The sequence below is a fragment of the Bufo gargarizans genome, chromosome 2, assembly GCF_014858855.1.
Source record: "Bufo gargarizans isolate SCDJY-AF-19 chromosome 2, ASM1485885v1, whole genome shotgun sequence".
Lineage (NCBI taxonomy): Eukaryota > Metazoa > Chordata > Amphibia > Anura > Bufonidae > Bufo > Bufo gargarizans.
In genome coordinates this window covers 249,937,886-249,953,657 of record NC_058081.1, presented here as the reverse complement: position 1 = coordinate 249,953,657, position 15,772 = coordinate 249,937,886, and the positions used below count along the sequence as shown (strand labels likewise).

At 43.6% G+C, this 15,772-nt stretch overlaps 1 protein-coding gene across 2 annotated transcripts in view; it reads left to right on the top strand.

Annotated features, from left to right (window-relative positions):
- The window catches only part of LOC122927895 (dol-P-Glc:Glc(2)Man(9)GlcNAc(2)-PP-Dol alpha-1,2-glucosyltransferase-like), a 39,872-nt gene extending 26,963 nt beyond the window's left edge, over nucleotides 1-12,909 (top strand). For both annotated transcript variants that reach the window (XM_044280217.1, XM_044280218.1), the window contains exons 3-4: nucleotides 9,803-9,994; nucleotides 11,396-12,909. In XM_044280217.1, coding sequence (XP_044136152.1) covers nucleotides 9,803-9,994; nucleotides 11,396-12,442 — 1,239 coding nt within the window. In that variant the 3' untranslated portion in view covers nucleotides 12,443-12,909. The remainder of the gene's footprint in view (nucleotides 1-9,802; nucleotides 9,995-11,395) is intronic.
- Nucleotides 12,910-15,772: the final 2,863 nt, after the last annotated feature.

Here is a 15,772-nt window from a genome sequence, read left to right as displayed (position 1 = left end):
CCACTAAAGTGATTTTTTTTTTTTTGGGCTGGTGAAATTAGTTATATTGCGATATATCACAATATAATTGTGTCACTTACTTTGATCCAGCAGTTTCTTCAAAAAACGAAGTTTTATCATATGTAAATTCGGTCTCTTACAGCAAGTAGGGCGGCTACTTGCTGCTAGCTGCTGCAGAAATCCGCCCTCTCGTCGTGTTGATTGACAGGGCCAGCCGGGATCTCCTCCTCCGGCCAGCCCTGTCGGCATTTCAAAAATCGCGCGCCTCTGTGGATTCGGCGCAGGCTCTCTGAGATGAGGAGGCTCGTCTCCTCAGCACTCCCTCAGTGCGCCTGCGCCGATGACGTCTTCTATTTCGGTGATGTCATCGGCGCAGGCGCACTGAGGGAGTTCTGAGGAGACGAGCCTCCTCATCTCAGAGCGCCTGCGCCGAATCCACAGAGGCGAGCGATTTTTGAAATGCCGACAGGGCTGGCCGGAGGAGGAGATCCCGGCTGGCCCTGTCAATCAACACGACGAGAGGGCGGATTTCTGCAGCAGCTAGCAGCAAGTAGCCGCCCTACTTGCTGTTAGAGACCGAATTTACATATGATAAAACTTCGTTTTTTGAAGAAACTGCTGGATCAAAGTAAGTGACACAATTATATTGTGATATATCGCAATATAACTAATTTCACCAGCCCAAAAAAAAAAAATCACTTTAGTGGGGTGACAGAAGCCCTTTAAGGCTTCTTTCACACTACCGTATGGCTATTTCAGTGTTTTGCTGTCCGTTTTTCACGGATCCGCTGTTCCGTTTTTTTTTTTTCCCGTTCCATTTTCCGTTTGGCATATACAGTAATTACATAGAAAAAATTGGGCTGGCCATAACATTTTCAATAGATGGTTCCGCAAAAACGGGCAATAATAGGACATTATTTGCGGGCAATAATAGGACATGTTCTATCTTTCAACGGAACGGAAATGCGGAAACGGAATGCATATTTTTTCCGGAACAATTGAAATGAATGGTTCCGTAAATGATGGGTCTGTTGGGTCTAGTTGGAGTGGTAGTGCGCATGTCCACCACTTCATTCATTTCTATGGGACTAATGGAGTGCTGTCTACATGAGTCCCATAGAAGTGAATGGAGTGCATGACCAACCTGCTGACTGCCGCTCTTATTTAGAGAATGGACTTGGGGATGCCTTAAAGGGGTTCTACAGTTTGTTTTAACTGATGATCTATCCTCTGGATAGATCATCAGCATCTGATCGGCAGGGGTCCAACACCCGGGAACCCCCCCGATCAGCTGTTTGAGAAGGCAGCGCCGCGGCCTTCTCACTGTTTACCGCTGGCCCTGTGATGTCACGACTAGTATCAACTGGCCTTGGCGCGGCTAAGCTTCGTTCACTTGAATGGAGCTTAGCCCCGTCCAGGCCAGTTGATACTAGTCATAACGTCACTGGGCCAGCAGTAAACAGTGAGAAGTCTGCTGGAGCGCCGCTGCCTTTTCAAACAGCTGATTGGCGGGGGTCCCGGGTGTCAGACCCCCGCCGATCAGATGCTAAAATGACCAGTCGTCATTTAACCCCTCAGATGCCACATTCCAAAGCCAGTGAACTTTTTGATCACTGTTCAATTTTTTTTTGGGGGGGGGGGGGGAAGAATGGTGACCAAAAAGATGTTTTATTTATTTTTTCAGTTATGGCATACACCACGCAGGATAAAAATATTTTATAGTGCAGACATTTTCGGACGCAGTGAAAGGAGGTTGATTTAAGCTTTTAATTTTTACTTGTTTAAACAATAACTTTTAGCCCCCTAAGGAGGCTAGAACCTGGCATCTTTTGACCTCTTGTCCCGATTACCATAATAGAAATCTATTATGGTGAATGGGATTCTGCCTCTCTACCTACCAAGCTGTGCCTCATGCACAGTTTAGCAGGCAGATTACCATGGCAGGCCCGGCAATCTTCAGAAGTGTCCAGGCTGTCATAGTAACCAATCTGAGCCCCGCGATTCCACTGCAATGTTCTTCTCGACGGAAGTCACGCAAGACTTTGTTGAATTCCTAATGTAAGAATATCTGCATATTTAAAATGACAATCAAAACTGGGCTTTTTGGTACCAGCCAATACCAAAGCCCTGTTCAGATTGCTATTTTAAATAGTTTTTCAATGCAACCCTTACAGATGCCGCAATCCATTTGGAATGTGGCATCTGAGGGGTTAAATGACAACTGGTCATTTTAGCCGGATGCCTGCTGTATGATACACCAAAAAAAAAAAAAGCGGGGCTCTTGAAATGCTTGGTCATTGCAGCTATATATATATTTTTTTTTCCAGAGGTCAGCGATTTGTCCACCTCTCTTGTTCCAACAGTGCCCTGGTCTCTGGTTCCTCTTTCCATTTTTGGTCCCTCTCAACACATAGGAAATGGCTTCCCAGCCAATCACTTGAGCAACGGTGACCTGCCTCAGCCAGTGATTGGCTGAGAGGTAATTTGTAAAAAGTGACCAAGTACACAAGGCAGTCGGGGGATTTTTGAAAGTGTTGGAGCAGGAGCAGTGATGTAAGATTTGGCTAATTTATTAACCCGTTCTGATTCTATTGAAATAATTTTTACCCACTTTGCAATCCCTTTAATGTTCTGAATAATAAATATTGTTGGCCAACTGCAGGGACTTTGGTACAAAAATGGCAAACTCAAACCTCACCTCTCCAGCCCAGTGCTGCCACTATGTCCTTCCCACTCAGCAGCAGCAGTGACCTATCATATACTGCTGCAGCCAATCACTGGCCTCAGCAGTGCACATTATGAGACCACTGAGGCCAGTGATTGCCTGCAGTGGTTATGTGCAGTATACAGGACATCACTGCTGCATCCTGGTGGAGGGAACTGATCATTGGCACTGGACTGAACGGGGCATAGGCAGGTGAGATTAAGTTTTTTTTTACCATAATAAATTCAACTCGGTCAACCTCTTTAAGGGATTGTCTGGTTTCTACAACTCATTTCAAACATACTAGTAGGTGTTAGGTTTGGGTCCCTAACTCTGAGCCAGAACAACGAGCAGCTAAAAGCTGTTCTTGCTGTGGAGGCTCCAGTGCGTCCATGCATTACATGGGGTACATGCATCACTCAGGGTTTCTGCAGCGGGGACGGCCTACGACAAAAGCTTGTTCTTTTGCAACTGACCCAATGAGATAGAACATGTATGGAATTAGAGGCATTTAGGGGGAGAGGCCCCGTACAAAATGGAGCTGCAGTGTGCTGTGTGCTTTAAGAGCAAAGCAGCCTCCTGTACAATTCATAAGTATGTATAAATAATAAATGGATGTCAATTAATATGAAAGGAGCAATTGTGACAAGAGGACGGATGCTTCAATGGCGAGTGTGCTGATGGCATAGACAGTAGAGTGAAGATGTAATACACCGTTATGACAAAAACCATACACTCAGGCCTGCAGCACCCGGCACCCCCACAGATGCTGTTTTATACACTGACTGCTAAGTACGTGACTGTGATTTAATCGCTTCAGACACATTAATGTAGACCGTTTCTGTTTGTAGATTTTTGTAAAGCTTTCCTCTGTAAAATGAATATTTATGAATGTAGAGGGGTTTTATTCTGCCCAAACATTGGTTCTTCCAGGTTTGTGCTGTTTATATTGTTTAGATCTCCCAACTGGTATGTGTTATTTTATAGCTTAGGATATCTCTCTAGAGACCTACCAGGAAGGAAAGGCTGTCTAAAGGAAAGAAATAGGATGCGCGCTGTGAGACGCAGGAGCACTTTAGGTGTCATTGCTACTGCTGGAAACAAAAGCTTGCTTCGCTTGTCCTTCCACCCCTAAAGGATCAGTTTAAATTTGCTTTTGCATTCATCTATACACTACACTGCGATCAGTACAGACCGCTGCAATCCTCAGCACTCCAGCTGTTGTAAAACTACAATTCCCACAATGCACACTTTCTTGGAAATTCCCATATAAATGAATGGAGCTTGGTGGGAGTTGGAGTGCCGAAGGTTCCTGACTCCTGATCTAGAGAATCCTGACAACCCAGCACATTTGGGTTGGTAAATTCAGAATTACTTAAAGGGGTTTTCCAAGACTTTAGAACTGATGACCCATCTTCTGGATAGGTCATCATTATCTAATCGTTGCCAATAAACAGTTTTAAAAGGCATCAGCCATATGGCCTAGGCACGGCTCAGTCCTATAGAAGTGAATGGGGCTGAGCTGTGATACCAAGCATAGCCGCTATACAATGTACAGCACTGTGCTTGGTAAGCACGGAGAAGACCGTGCCGCTCACAGGAGCCACTGCTTTCTCAAACAGGTGATCGGTAGGGGTCCCAGGTATCAGCCACCAACAGATCAGATACTGATGATCTATCCAGAGGATAGGTCTTCAGTTCTTAAGTCTTGGAAAACCCTTTTGACCTCTTAGTGACCAAACATTTTTTTCATTGTGGCATTCCAAGAGCTATATAACATTTTTATTTTTCCACCAATGTAGCCAGATGAGGGCTTGTCTTTTGTGGGATAAGTTTCAGTTTTTAACAGAACCATTTTGGGGTGCACATGACTCAATGATTATCTTCTATTAACTCTTTCTGGGTTGGGCGAGATGAAAAAGTAACAGCACTTACCCCATTGACTACTACATTTAACATTTTGGAAGTTTCATTTTGCTGCATAACTGCATTCTCTAGGTCAGTACAGTTTTTTTTATATATATTTTTTTAAGCGGTTATCTGACAATTTCTAACTGATGACCTACCCAGAGGATAGGTCATCAGCATCTGGTTGGTGGGGGGTCTGACACTTGGGAACCCGCTGATCAGCCGTTCGAGAAGGCCTGGCACTCCTCACAAGTAGATGGACCACCAGTTGACAGAATAGTCTGATACATGGACAAGCAGCTCCCAGAGTTTTCGTTGTCCACCATCGAGACATAGGTGGCATCTCCATTACACACCCCTGTCTTTGCCTGGACCATTTCCAGACTCTTGGTAAAAGTAAATTTTGTGTCATGGTGCCCAGTGCGTGTCCTGCCCTTGACAGCCATCCACCGTTGCCTTCGTTTGCAGTGTTGTCATGAACGAAAAACCTGGACTGCTACAGAGTGGAACTGTATTTTCTTTAGCAACGAATCCAGGTACTGTTTTGGATGCCACCACAGGTTCCAATATGAAAACCTTGTGGTGAGGGCTACAATCCTGCGTTTGATGTGGGGCGGCACTCTGCTCAAACTGCTGGTGTGATGATCTGGGAAGTCATTGCATACGACAGTCGGTCACCACTAGTAGTGCTATGAGGGACACTTTTTTTTATAGCTCAGCGACATGTGCAGGACATCCTCCGGCTGCATATATTATAGCTAATGGCAGGGCTTCCAGATGTCATTTTTCTGCAGGAGAATGGTCACCCACACATCATTATCACATTCACGCATAAAAAGTTTCATTCCATTCCAACAACTCCTTCTTTAGTCAAATCTGTTTTTATTGTTTCCAGGAAATATAGCTTACACATAATATATGCATATCACTTACATCATGTATAAACAACACAGAGCAGATGACAGATTACAAATAGCCACATAATCACATTCCTAGACATTTTGGCTTCCAGGGAATCAACCCGACAATACAGGTAGGTGGTCCATTGAAATCACGCAAAACAAATCAGCTGTTCCTTAAGTGCATATTTAAGTACTGAATAAACACACATAAACAAAAACAAATGTGGGTCCTGTCTACCCCGACCTCCCCCGAATCACCTCTTTTCAACACCCTAAGGTGTGCTTCAAGACGGCTAGTTCACTCAGGGTTTTCTAGGTACATCAAAGTTATCTCCATCCCTCCTCATCACATATTTCAGCCATGGTTCCCAAACCCGTAGATATCTTCCCCTAGTATGATATGTCCATCCCACCAATTCTTCCATTCTACATATATCTGCCATTTTGTCATGCCACATCTCTAAGGACGGTGGCTCTTCATCTCTCCATTTTACAGGTACCAATAATTTGGCTGCCGTTATCATGCATGTGGGTAGACACGCTTTGCCCGGTCTGAAGTCCTTCGTGGGTAACCATAGTAAGACCAGTTTCGGTGAGAGCCTCAGGTTGATACAACAGACCTGATTAATCACTTTTTCGATACCCTCCCAAAATTTCTTCAGCTTCGGGCAAAACCACCAAATATGTGATAGCGTTCCTCTGCCTTCCCCACACCTCCAACACAGATCATCTTGTCCCAATCCTACTTGAAATAACCACTCAGGTGTTCTGTACCATCTAGTGAGTATTTTGAGGGAATTCTCCTGGATTAAAATGCACTTAGAGAAACCATGTGAGTGTGCTAGGAGATATCTCTTTTCCGAGTACTCTAGCACACAACCCAGTTCTTTCTCCCAAGCTTCCACATAAGAAGGAGAGCTATCACACCTTTCCCTCATCAGCTGTTTATAAATAAGTGAAATGCATTTCGGGGGAAATTTGGGAAGCAGCGTGTACGTTTCTAGCCAGGTAGGTTCCTCCAGAGGTACAAACTTAGACTTTTTAAATTTGGCACATGTGTTCTCAAAGTCCTGTCCCTGAAGGAAATCCCACTTTAAACTATTATTTTCACTAAGGGAGGCATAATATCCCTGCTGGGCAGTAGATTTCACTAAATCTCCTACTACTACTCCCGGCAACGATTTCCAAATGGGGCTGATCTCAACATGAGATGAGCTCAATATCTGAGGCAACATTCTAAGTGGCGTTAGAGGAGATAGCTTCCCCTTCCCCATATTAAGTGCTTTTGTCTTATTACAGGCTATGACAGTCCCCTGTGTGAGGACACTAAGTATTGCGTTTTTATCTGGCTTTTTAAAGGGGAACCACAGCATATAATCTGCTGAATAATCTAAGAGAGTGAGTTCCATGTCTATATGCATAGACAAGGGCCCCGGTCTCGCCAGTGCTACCCACCTCTCCAAGTGAATGGCCTGAATATACTGTTCTATCCCCGGGAGCGAGACACCACCCTGTTTCTTCCTTCTAGTTAGCAGTTCGAAGGGGAGTCTAGCCTTTTTGTTTGCCCAGATGTATCTCCCAATCGCCAATCTAAGCTTGGCGATATAATTGGCTGGTAAGTGCAGAGGCAGAGATCTAAGGGTATATAATAGTTGGGGAAGTACATATGCCGTAACTACATTCTTCCTACCTAACCAGGACAAATATGGCAATGAGTTTTTGGATAAGAAGGCTTCAATTTTTTTCAGCAGAGGAGGAAAGTTTAATCTGAACAGTAGTCTCGGGTCTTTAGATACATGGACACCTAAATATTTAATAGAAGTCGGGGGCCACTTAAAGGGTGTCATACTTTTCAGTCTATCTTGTTGTGTGTTTGATAGAGATACCCCTAGTGCTTCCGATTTTATCTAGATTAATCTTAAAATTTGATAACGTCCCAAACTGTTGAAAGATATTCAGGACTTCAGGCATAGCATTCAGGGGGTCAGTAAGTATGAGAAGTAAATCATCAGCAAAAGCTGCCATTCTATGAGTAAGTGTTCCTAACTGCAATCCCCGGACAGCCGAGCTTTGCCTAAATTTAAGGACTAAAGTCTCCAGGGTAAGAATAAAAAGTGTAGGGGATAATGGGCAACCCTGACGCGTGCCATTGCATATCGAGAAGGCGTCCGACAAAGTTCCATTTACCATAATTCGCGCCGATGGGGACGAGTAAAGTGAAAATATGGCATTGATGAACTGTTCCGGAAAATGGAATGCTTCCAATGCGTTACGCATATATAGCCAGCTGACTCTGTCGAACGCCTTCTCCGCATCGGTTCCCAGCAGTACCAGTGGGGTCCCATTCCTCTTAGCATAACAGACACTGTGAACCACCCTACTTACATTGTGCCTCCCCTCCCTTCCCGGCACAAACCCTACCTGTTCCTCCCCCACAAGCCCAGGCAACAACTTAGATAACCTCGCACTCAGCAATTTGGCCCACCACTTTAAATCAGTGTTGAGCAGGGATATTGGTCTGTAACTGCCACAGGCTTCTTGATCTTTCCCATCCTTATGGATCACTGTTATATGTGCTGCCTGAGCCTGGGGGGGGGGGAAGAGTCCCTCCCTGAAGTAGAGAGTTACATAGGCCAACAAAGTGGGGAACGAGTATATCTCTGAACTTTTTGTAGTACGCAATGGGAAACCCATCGGGGCCAGGGCTTTTCCCTATTGGTATGGTATCCAAGACTCGCTCCACCTCCTCTGCTGAAAAGGGTTTAAGCAAATCCAAGCCATCCGCCTCTGATACGGTTGGGATCTTAATGGATTTAAGGAATTCTTTAATCTGTGAGGCTACCTCAAGACCTGCTCCTCCATCTCCTAAGTTATACAGGGATTCATAGAACTTACGAAACTCCTCGGCAATGGCGTGCGTAGTTGTAAATCTACTCCCATTCGAAGATTTAATCGCTTGTATAAAAGACTTATCTCTCTGGTGTTTTAGAAGAGCAGACATCAATTTAGTGCTTTTATTACCTTGTAGGTAATGTTTAAAACGGAGGGCTTGTAGGTTTTTGGCTGATCTAACATTAAGAAGATCTTTCACTTTCAACAACTCCTTCTTGATATGGTATTTTTTTTGTCATTGAAAGTATATGTAAGTGATAAAAATATTAGAGCGAAAGGATACGTTTATTGTGGAAAACTTTTTACCGTTTTACAGACATAATACACACACAAAGTTTTGCTGTCTATAGCGCTCTGGAATCCATACACCACTGACATACATGTGGTGTATGGATTTTAGCAGAGTGGGAACAGACAGGAGCAGCCACATGCTGTGCAGGACTCCTGGTTGTTTCCGCTGTGCTAAAAGCTCTGCAGACAATGTTTTTATTTTAATTCTTATTCTTACCAGAAGGTGTTGCTCAGCTTTTATGGCCTATGCTCAGAAGTGATGGCTCATCCTCTGATACCTTGCACATCAGCGGTTTGGCAATAGCTCTGGCACCAGAAGCAAAAATCTGTCAACTTTTTTCTGCAATAACCCCTGTGCTTTTGCTGAACAGCTAATCTGCGGGGTGTGGGACCCCTGCTGATCAGCTGGTGCTGACTTTTCCTGAGGAGGCCTATGTGTTTTAAGACCGTAGAGACATGAGGACCCTTATATATTGGAATGTGCTCTGCACAACACTACTAATAAGGGCGGTAAGGTTGAGGGTCCTAAAGTTACAATTTAAAGAGGACCTTTCACCACTCCTGACATTTCTGTTTTAATAGCTACATGCATTCTCCATGTAATAACAATTCTGGAACATTTATTCTTATGTCTCTATGTTTTGCCGTTCCTCTATTATTTCTACTAGAAGTTATGAATGAATTGCTATTAGCCTGCAGTAAGGGTACAGAGAGGTGGTAACCAGTTGGGGGTGTACCTGCACAGACTATCCAATCAGTGCTACCATTTTCAGACTGTGCAGGTACACCCCCCCACTGGTTAACGCCTCTCTGTACCCTTACTGCAGACTGCTAGCAGTTTATTCATAACTTCTAGTAGAAATAACAGAGGAATGGTACAACATAGAGCCATAAGAATTGATCCAGAATTGTTATTACATGGGGAATGCATGGAGCTATTAAAACCGATATGTCAGGAGCGGTGACAGGTCCTCTTTAATCTTCAGATGTTCCCTGGAAGTATCTGGGCAGTTAGTTTACAGCTGGATGAATCTGTCTGACATGGCCCTTTAGAGATTTTTATTTGCTTCCTAATTAAAGTTCTTGTTGTTTTTCTCATTCCCAGTGGGATCCGATGATCACGACCCCGCCTGGCCTATATCTGACATCTGTCGGCATGGTGAAGCCTGCTGCCTGGCTCTTTGGATGGAGTGAGAATGTGGTTTGCTCTTCTGGAATGCTGAGATTCGTTAACCTCCTTTTTAGCCTTGGCAACCTGTATATGTTCTATTTAATTATTTGCAGAATCCACACTAAGGTACCTAGCAGATGTTATGCTCCTATTCTGAAATGTTAATTTTATTTTTCAAGCCGGATTTCATTTTATGCATGCATATGCAAACCACTCTGGTGTTTTGTAATGTTGTTATTCCTAGCAATCAGATTGAAGCTTTAGTCAGTATCGTCTTATGTGCAGAGGTTGCCTTTCCAAGGTCCAGTTCATCCCCCCCCAATGACACTAGTTATCATTAAATTTTCAACTACAGTCAATACAGCATATGTTCTTACTTCCCGCATGTGAGCTCTCCTAGCAGAGGGTTTATAGCAATATGTTTACCAGCTGAAATGCTTCGCCTCTTTCATCAGGTGATCAGCGGCAACTTTAAATGGGACAATTATCGACAACAAGCTTTCATACGAGTGTTTCTTCCTGATATTAGTCCTGTCACATTAAATATGGAATCTGAGCTGTGGGCAGCATGATATAGAGCAGGAGGAGCAGAGCAGATTGATATATAGTTTTATGGGAAAAGATTCATTACAACTTATGTTTTTATGCATTTAAATTCCTGCTCATTTTGGGCTGTGAAGTCCAGAAGGCAGTCCCATCAGTGATTGACAGCTCTCTCTGTATACAGTCATAGAGGGAAGGCTGTCAGTCACTGATAGGACTGCCTCCTCGACTTCAAAGTCCAGAATGAGCAGGAATAAAAATAAATTACATATTTTACTGAATCTTTCCCCATAAAACTATATATCAATCTGCTCAGCTCCTCCTGCTCTATAACCTGCAGATTGCATCACATTTTCGTGGTGACAGGTTCCCTTTTAAGTTCATACTGTCTACTGTTAGACAGTATTAATAAGTCTTCCCCATTGTGTACATTCATATTGGTTATAGTTTTCTTTCGGTGAATGTAAAATGTTCCGCCCTGCCCCACTGTGAATTGTCCTTTCTGTACCCTGTGAATCTATCATTTGCTTTTACCTTGACATGGGCCTTAACACACACCCCAATCTAGAGAACAAATGAGAATAATTATTCTTAAAGGGAACCTGAGTTTTAGGCCTCATGCACACGACCGTTGTTTGGGTCCGCAAAACGGCGGCTCAGATGCAGACCCATTCAGATCAATGGGGCCGCAAAAGATGCGGACAGCACTCCGTGTGCTGTCCGCATCCGTGACTCCGTTCCGCGGCCCCGCTAAAAAAAATATAACATGTCCTATTCTTGTCCGCGCTTTCCGGACAAGAATAGGCATTTATATTGCCGACTTCCTTTCCGCAAATTGCGGAAGGCAACACGGGCGGGTTCCGTTTTTTGCGGTTCCGCGGTTTGTGGACGGCAAAAAATGGCACGGACGTGTGCATGAGGCCTTAGGAGTATAAACTAGTCTGGTGAGACAGCAGTGCTAACTCCTGTTCTTGTCTCCCCTAGGTTTCAGCGTTGAGGAGAATCTTGTGCACCCTCACTTTGTATTTATTCCCCACTCTCTATTTCTTTACATTTCTCTACTACACCGACCCTGGCTCAACGTTTTTTGTCCTGTTCACTTATTTCATGTGCTTGTATGGAAATCACAAAAGCTCGGCTCTTCTTGGCTTTTGTGCCTTGTGCTTTCGTCAAACAAACATTATATGGATAGTCTTTTGTGCTGGAAACATTATTGCGGAAAAGGTGATGGAAGCATGGACGACGCAGTTGAAGAAGAACGATCAGAAGCCTTCCGCTAAGAAAGCCTCTTTAGAGACCGTAGAGGCTGTAAAATTTCTCATCCACTATTTGCTGAGCCCTCGGAACGTGCTGACCTTGACCCTATTAACATGGCCGTACCTCGTCTTAGTGCTGTGTTTTCTTGGTTTTATAATAATTAATAGTGGCATTGTAGTAGGAGACAGAAGTAATCATGAAGTATGTCTCCATTTCCCCCAGTTGTTTTACTTCTTTGCTTTCACTCTAGTCTTTTCATCTCCTATTGTCACCTCCATTCAGAAAATAAAGGACTTCATTCGATCAGTATGGAGACGTCCGCTCCTGTATGGAAGCTTGGCTTGCTTATCTCTGTTCCTCATCTGGAAGTTCACATATGTTCACCAGTATCTGCTTGCCGATAACCGCCACTACCCTTTCTATGTCTGGAAAAAAATATTCCAGAAACATGAGTTGGTCAAATACGCACTTGTTCCTGGATATGTTTTTGCAGCTTGGAGCTTTGTGGATGCTCTGAAGACCAAGTCTGCATTGTGGCTCCTAATGTTTTTTGTTTGCATATTATTTGCGACGGTTCCTCAGAAATTAATGGAATTCCGATACTTTATCCTGCCATATCTCATCTTCAGGCTAAATACGTCTATTCCCTCTACAAATAAGCTTCTTCTAGAGCTGGCACTCTATGTCTCTGTCAACGTATTAACATTTTATCTGTTTTTGAATAAAACTTTTCATTGGCCAGATAGCGAAGAAACACAGAGGTTTATGTGGTGAGGAGAAGAGTGCTGGCCAATCAGATATCTTGGTTATGTATAAACCAGTTAATCAGATGATAAAACTGTCAATTTTTGCAGGGAACCTCAGCATTCTTTTAGTAAATTAAAAATAATAATAACTATGTATTAACTTGGTCTACACAATGACATGGGTCTCATACCAGGCAGTAGTAGTTGCACAGTACAATATTCTGCTGGGTTAATGATTTAGCTTTGTGTAGTGCCCATCTGTGAATCGGTCTGATGCAAAAGATTACAATATATTGAGCCCGGAAGTGGCCTGTGTTCTCTACGGACTGCCAATTCGATAGTGTAGGCAAAAGAGATCTGATGAAAGTCAGGGTTAGGGCTTGTTCACAAGAATGTTTTTTTTTGTGTTCCGTATACGGGCCGTTTTTTTAGTTCTATATATAGAAACATTCATTTCAATGGTTCCGCAAAAAAAATAGAATGTATTCCGTTTCCGTTCCAAGATAAAACATGTCCTATTATTGCCCGCAAATCACGTTCAGTGGCTCCATTCAAGTCAATGGGTCTGCAAAAAAAAACGGAACACATACGGAATGTACTCCATATGTCTTCCGTGTCCGTTCTGTGTTTGCGGAACCTTTTATTGAAAATGTTATGCCCAGCCCAATTTTTTTTTTACTGTATATGCCATAAGGAAAAAACGGAATGGAACCAGAAACCCTACTGAAACAAAAAAACTGAAAAATAGATCAGTTAAAAATGGCCCGCAAAACACCGAAAAAGCCATACGGTCGTGTGAACGAGCCCTTAGACTGTTTAAATGGAACCTGTCAGCGGGAAAATGGTGCTGAGCCTAGGTTGTTGCTTAATAGCTCTAGAGATGTTCATTGTAGTCTTTCCTGTGTCAGAACAAGGTTTCTTTATTCTGTACTATGTGCTGGCAATCATCACTAGAGTCCAGTGTACCCAGGAGATGTATCGGATACTCACACCACTTCTGCCTGTGATTGACACTATAGAGAGGGAAGTTACAGGCAGGGGTTAGCGTGAGAGAGGAGTAACCATTGCATCTCATGGATGCCAAAAATATGTATTAACATCTATTTTCCAGAAGCACAGAAAGATCTAGAGAACCTGTAGTTCTCCTGACAGGTCTAGATAATGCTCATATGCCACATGAAATAACAATTTTGCAGCATTTTTATTTATATCCTAAAGTTCTGCATTGTGCCACCCTTGTTGTTTCAGTTGGGGGGTGGTCCCTACACACTGTGCTATTGTCCAGTCAGTCCTGATAGTACCAGACTGTGTAGAGACACACCCCTTGGTAACACCCAGTTTTCAGTTTATTCATACATTTCAAGGAGGAATAACAAGGACACAGTTCAAAGATTTAAAAGGGTTCTCCGGGAAATAAATAAAAATAGGGCAAAAATATCATTAAAAAAACACTTGAAATATATTCCTGAATAGTTCTTTGTAATTGCTTGTGTTCTCTAGAGGGTAGTTTTTAGGTAACTGAAAGTGGTTATCCCATAATAAATGTAAACAATGAAAATCACACATCATATAGTACATGACCAGCTCTTTCTAACAAAGCTAGAACCAGCCCTGAACCTCACATGGATCCAGAGATCTGCCCATTCATTGCTCCAATTGGTCTGCTAGAATTATATCAAGCTGGCAGCTCAAGGGGAGTGTTAATGCTGCTGCAGCTAAGGGGGCGTGTCTCAGCTCTCCCTATCACAGCTCAAGGGGAGTGTCTTTCCTGCTGCAGCTAAGGGGGCGTGTCTCAGCTCTCCCTATCACAGCTCAGGAGGCAGTTTAAGGATGAAACTGAGCATGTGCGGCCATCTCAGTGAGCAGGTCAAAGAAATAAGAAAAGTGGCGCTATACAGATACAATTTATTGAATAACTCGGTGGCTTAATGCTTAATTTTTAATCGCATGCAATTTCGAAAGTATTCCGATCCAGGTACTAGTTTTGAAAACAAATACTTTTCATGGGACAACCCCTTTTAAAATGACTGCTTCTCCTTAGAAAACTTACCCCACAGAGATTATGCCAGGGATATGTGAGCTTGGACAGCTTTTGATCCCTAGAAGGAAGTGACCCATGGTCACAATTCAATAGGAAAACCTTTTAAGAGTGTTACTGTCCTCTTCATTCTAGTGACCTCTTAGGGCCGCTTCACACGAGCGGATGCCGTGCGTGGCATCCGCTCCGTGAAAGAGTGCCAAGACCCGCTGCAGACTGCAGAGGCACGGAGCGGTAACATGACTGTTAATGCTCCGTGCCTCTCTGTGATCTCTTTACTACGAAATCACAGTGACAACTGTGATTTCGTAGTAAAGAGATCACAGAGAGGCACGGAGCATTAACAGTCATGTTACCGCTCCGTGCCTCTGCAGTCTGCAGCGGGTCTTGGCACTCTTTCACGGAGCGGATGCCACGCACGGCATCCGCTCGTGTGAAGCGGCCCTTAGGCTACTTTCACACTGGCGTTTCTGGGTCCGCTTGTGAAATCAGTTTCAGGGCTCTCACAAGCGGCCCAAAACGGATCAGTTCACCCCAATGCATTCTGAATGGATAAGGATCCGTTCAGAATGCATCAGTTTGCCTCCGTTCAGCCTCTATTCTGCTCTGGAGGCGGACACCAAAACGCTACCTGCAGGGTTTTGGTGTCCGTCTGACAAAACTGAGCCAAACTGATCTGTCCTGACCTGGGACGGATCCGTTTTCACTGACACAATATGGTGCAATTGAAAATGGATCCGCCTCCCATTGACTTTCAGTGTAAGTCAAAACGGATCAGTTTGCATTATCATGAACAAAAAAAAAAAATATATATATATATATATATATATATTTTTGTTCATGGTAATGCAAACGGATCCGTTCTGAACGGATACAAGCGTTTGCATTATAGGTGCGGATCTGTCTGTGCAGATACCAGACGGATCCGCACCTAACGCAGGTGTGAAAGTAGCCTTAGGAGAGCCCACCTCGTTTTGCATCTCAATGATGTGAGCTGTTTTTTCTAGAAATGGCAGACATTTTCAGCCATTCACTGTGTACTCTCCATATGTTTTTTATTATCTGAATGCAGGCCATTTTGAAGTATACTTGTAACTTTGAGAGTAAGGGTTCATTCACATGTCCGTAGTGTATTGCGGATCCGCAATACACTGGGCCGGCACACCTATAGAAACGCCTATTCTTGTCCGCTATTGCGGACAAGAATCGGACATGTTCTATTTTTTTCGGGAGCCGCGGACCGGAAATGCAGATGCCGACAGCTGTTTGCATCCTTTCCGTCCCCATTGAGAATGAATGGGTCTGCACCCGTTCTGCAGA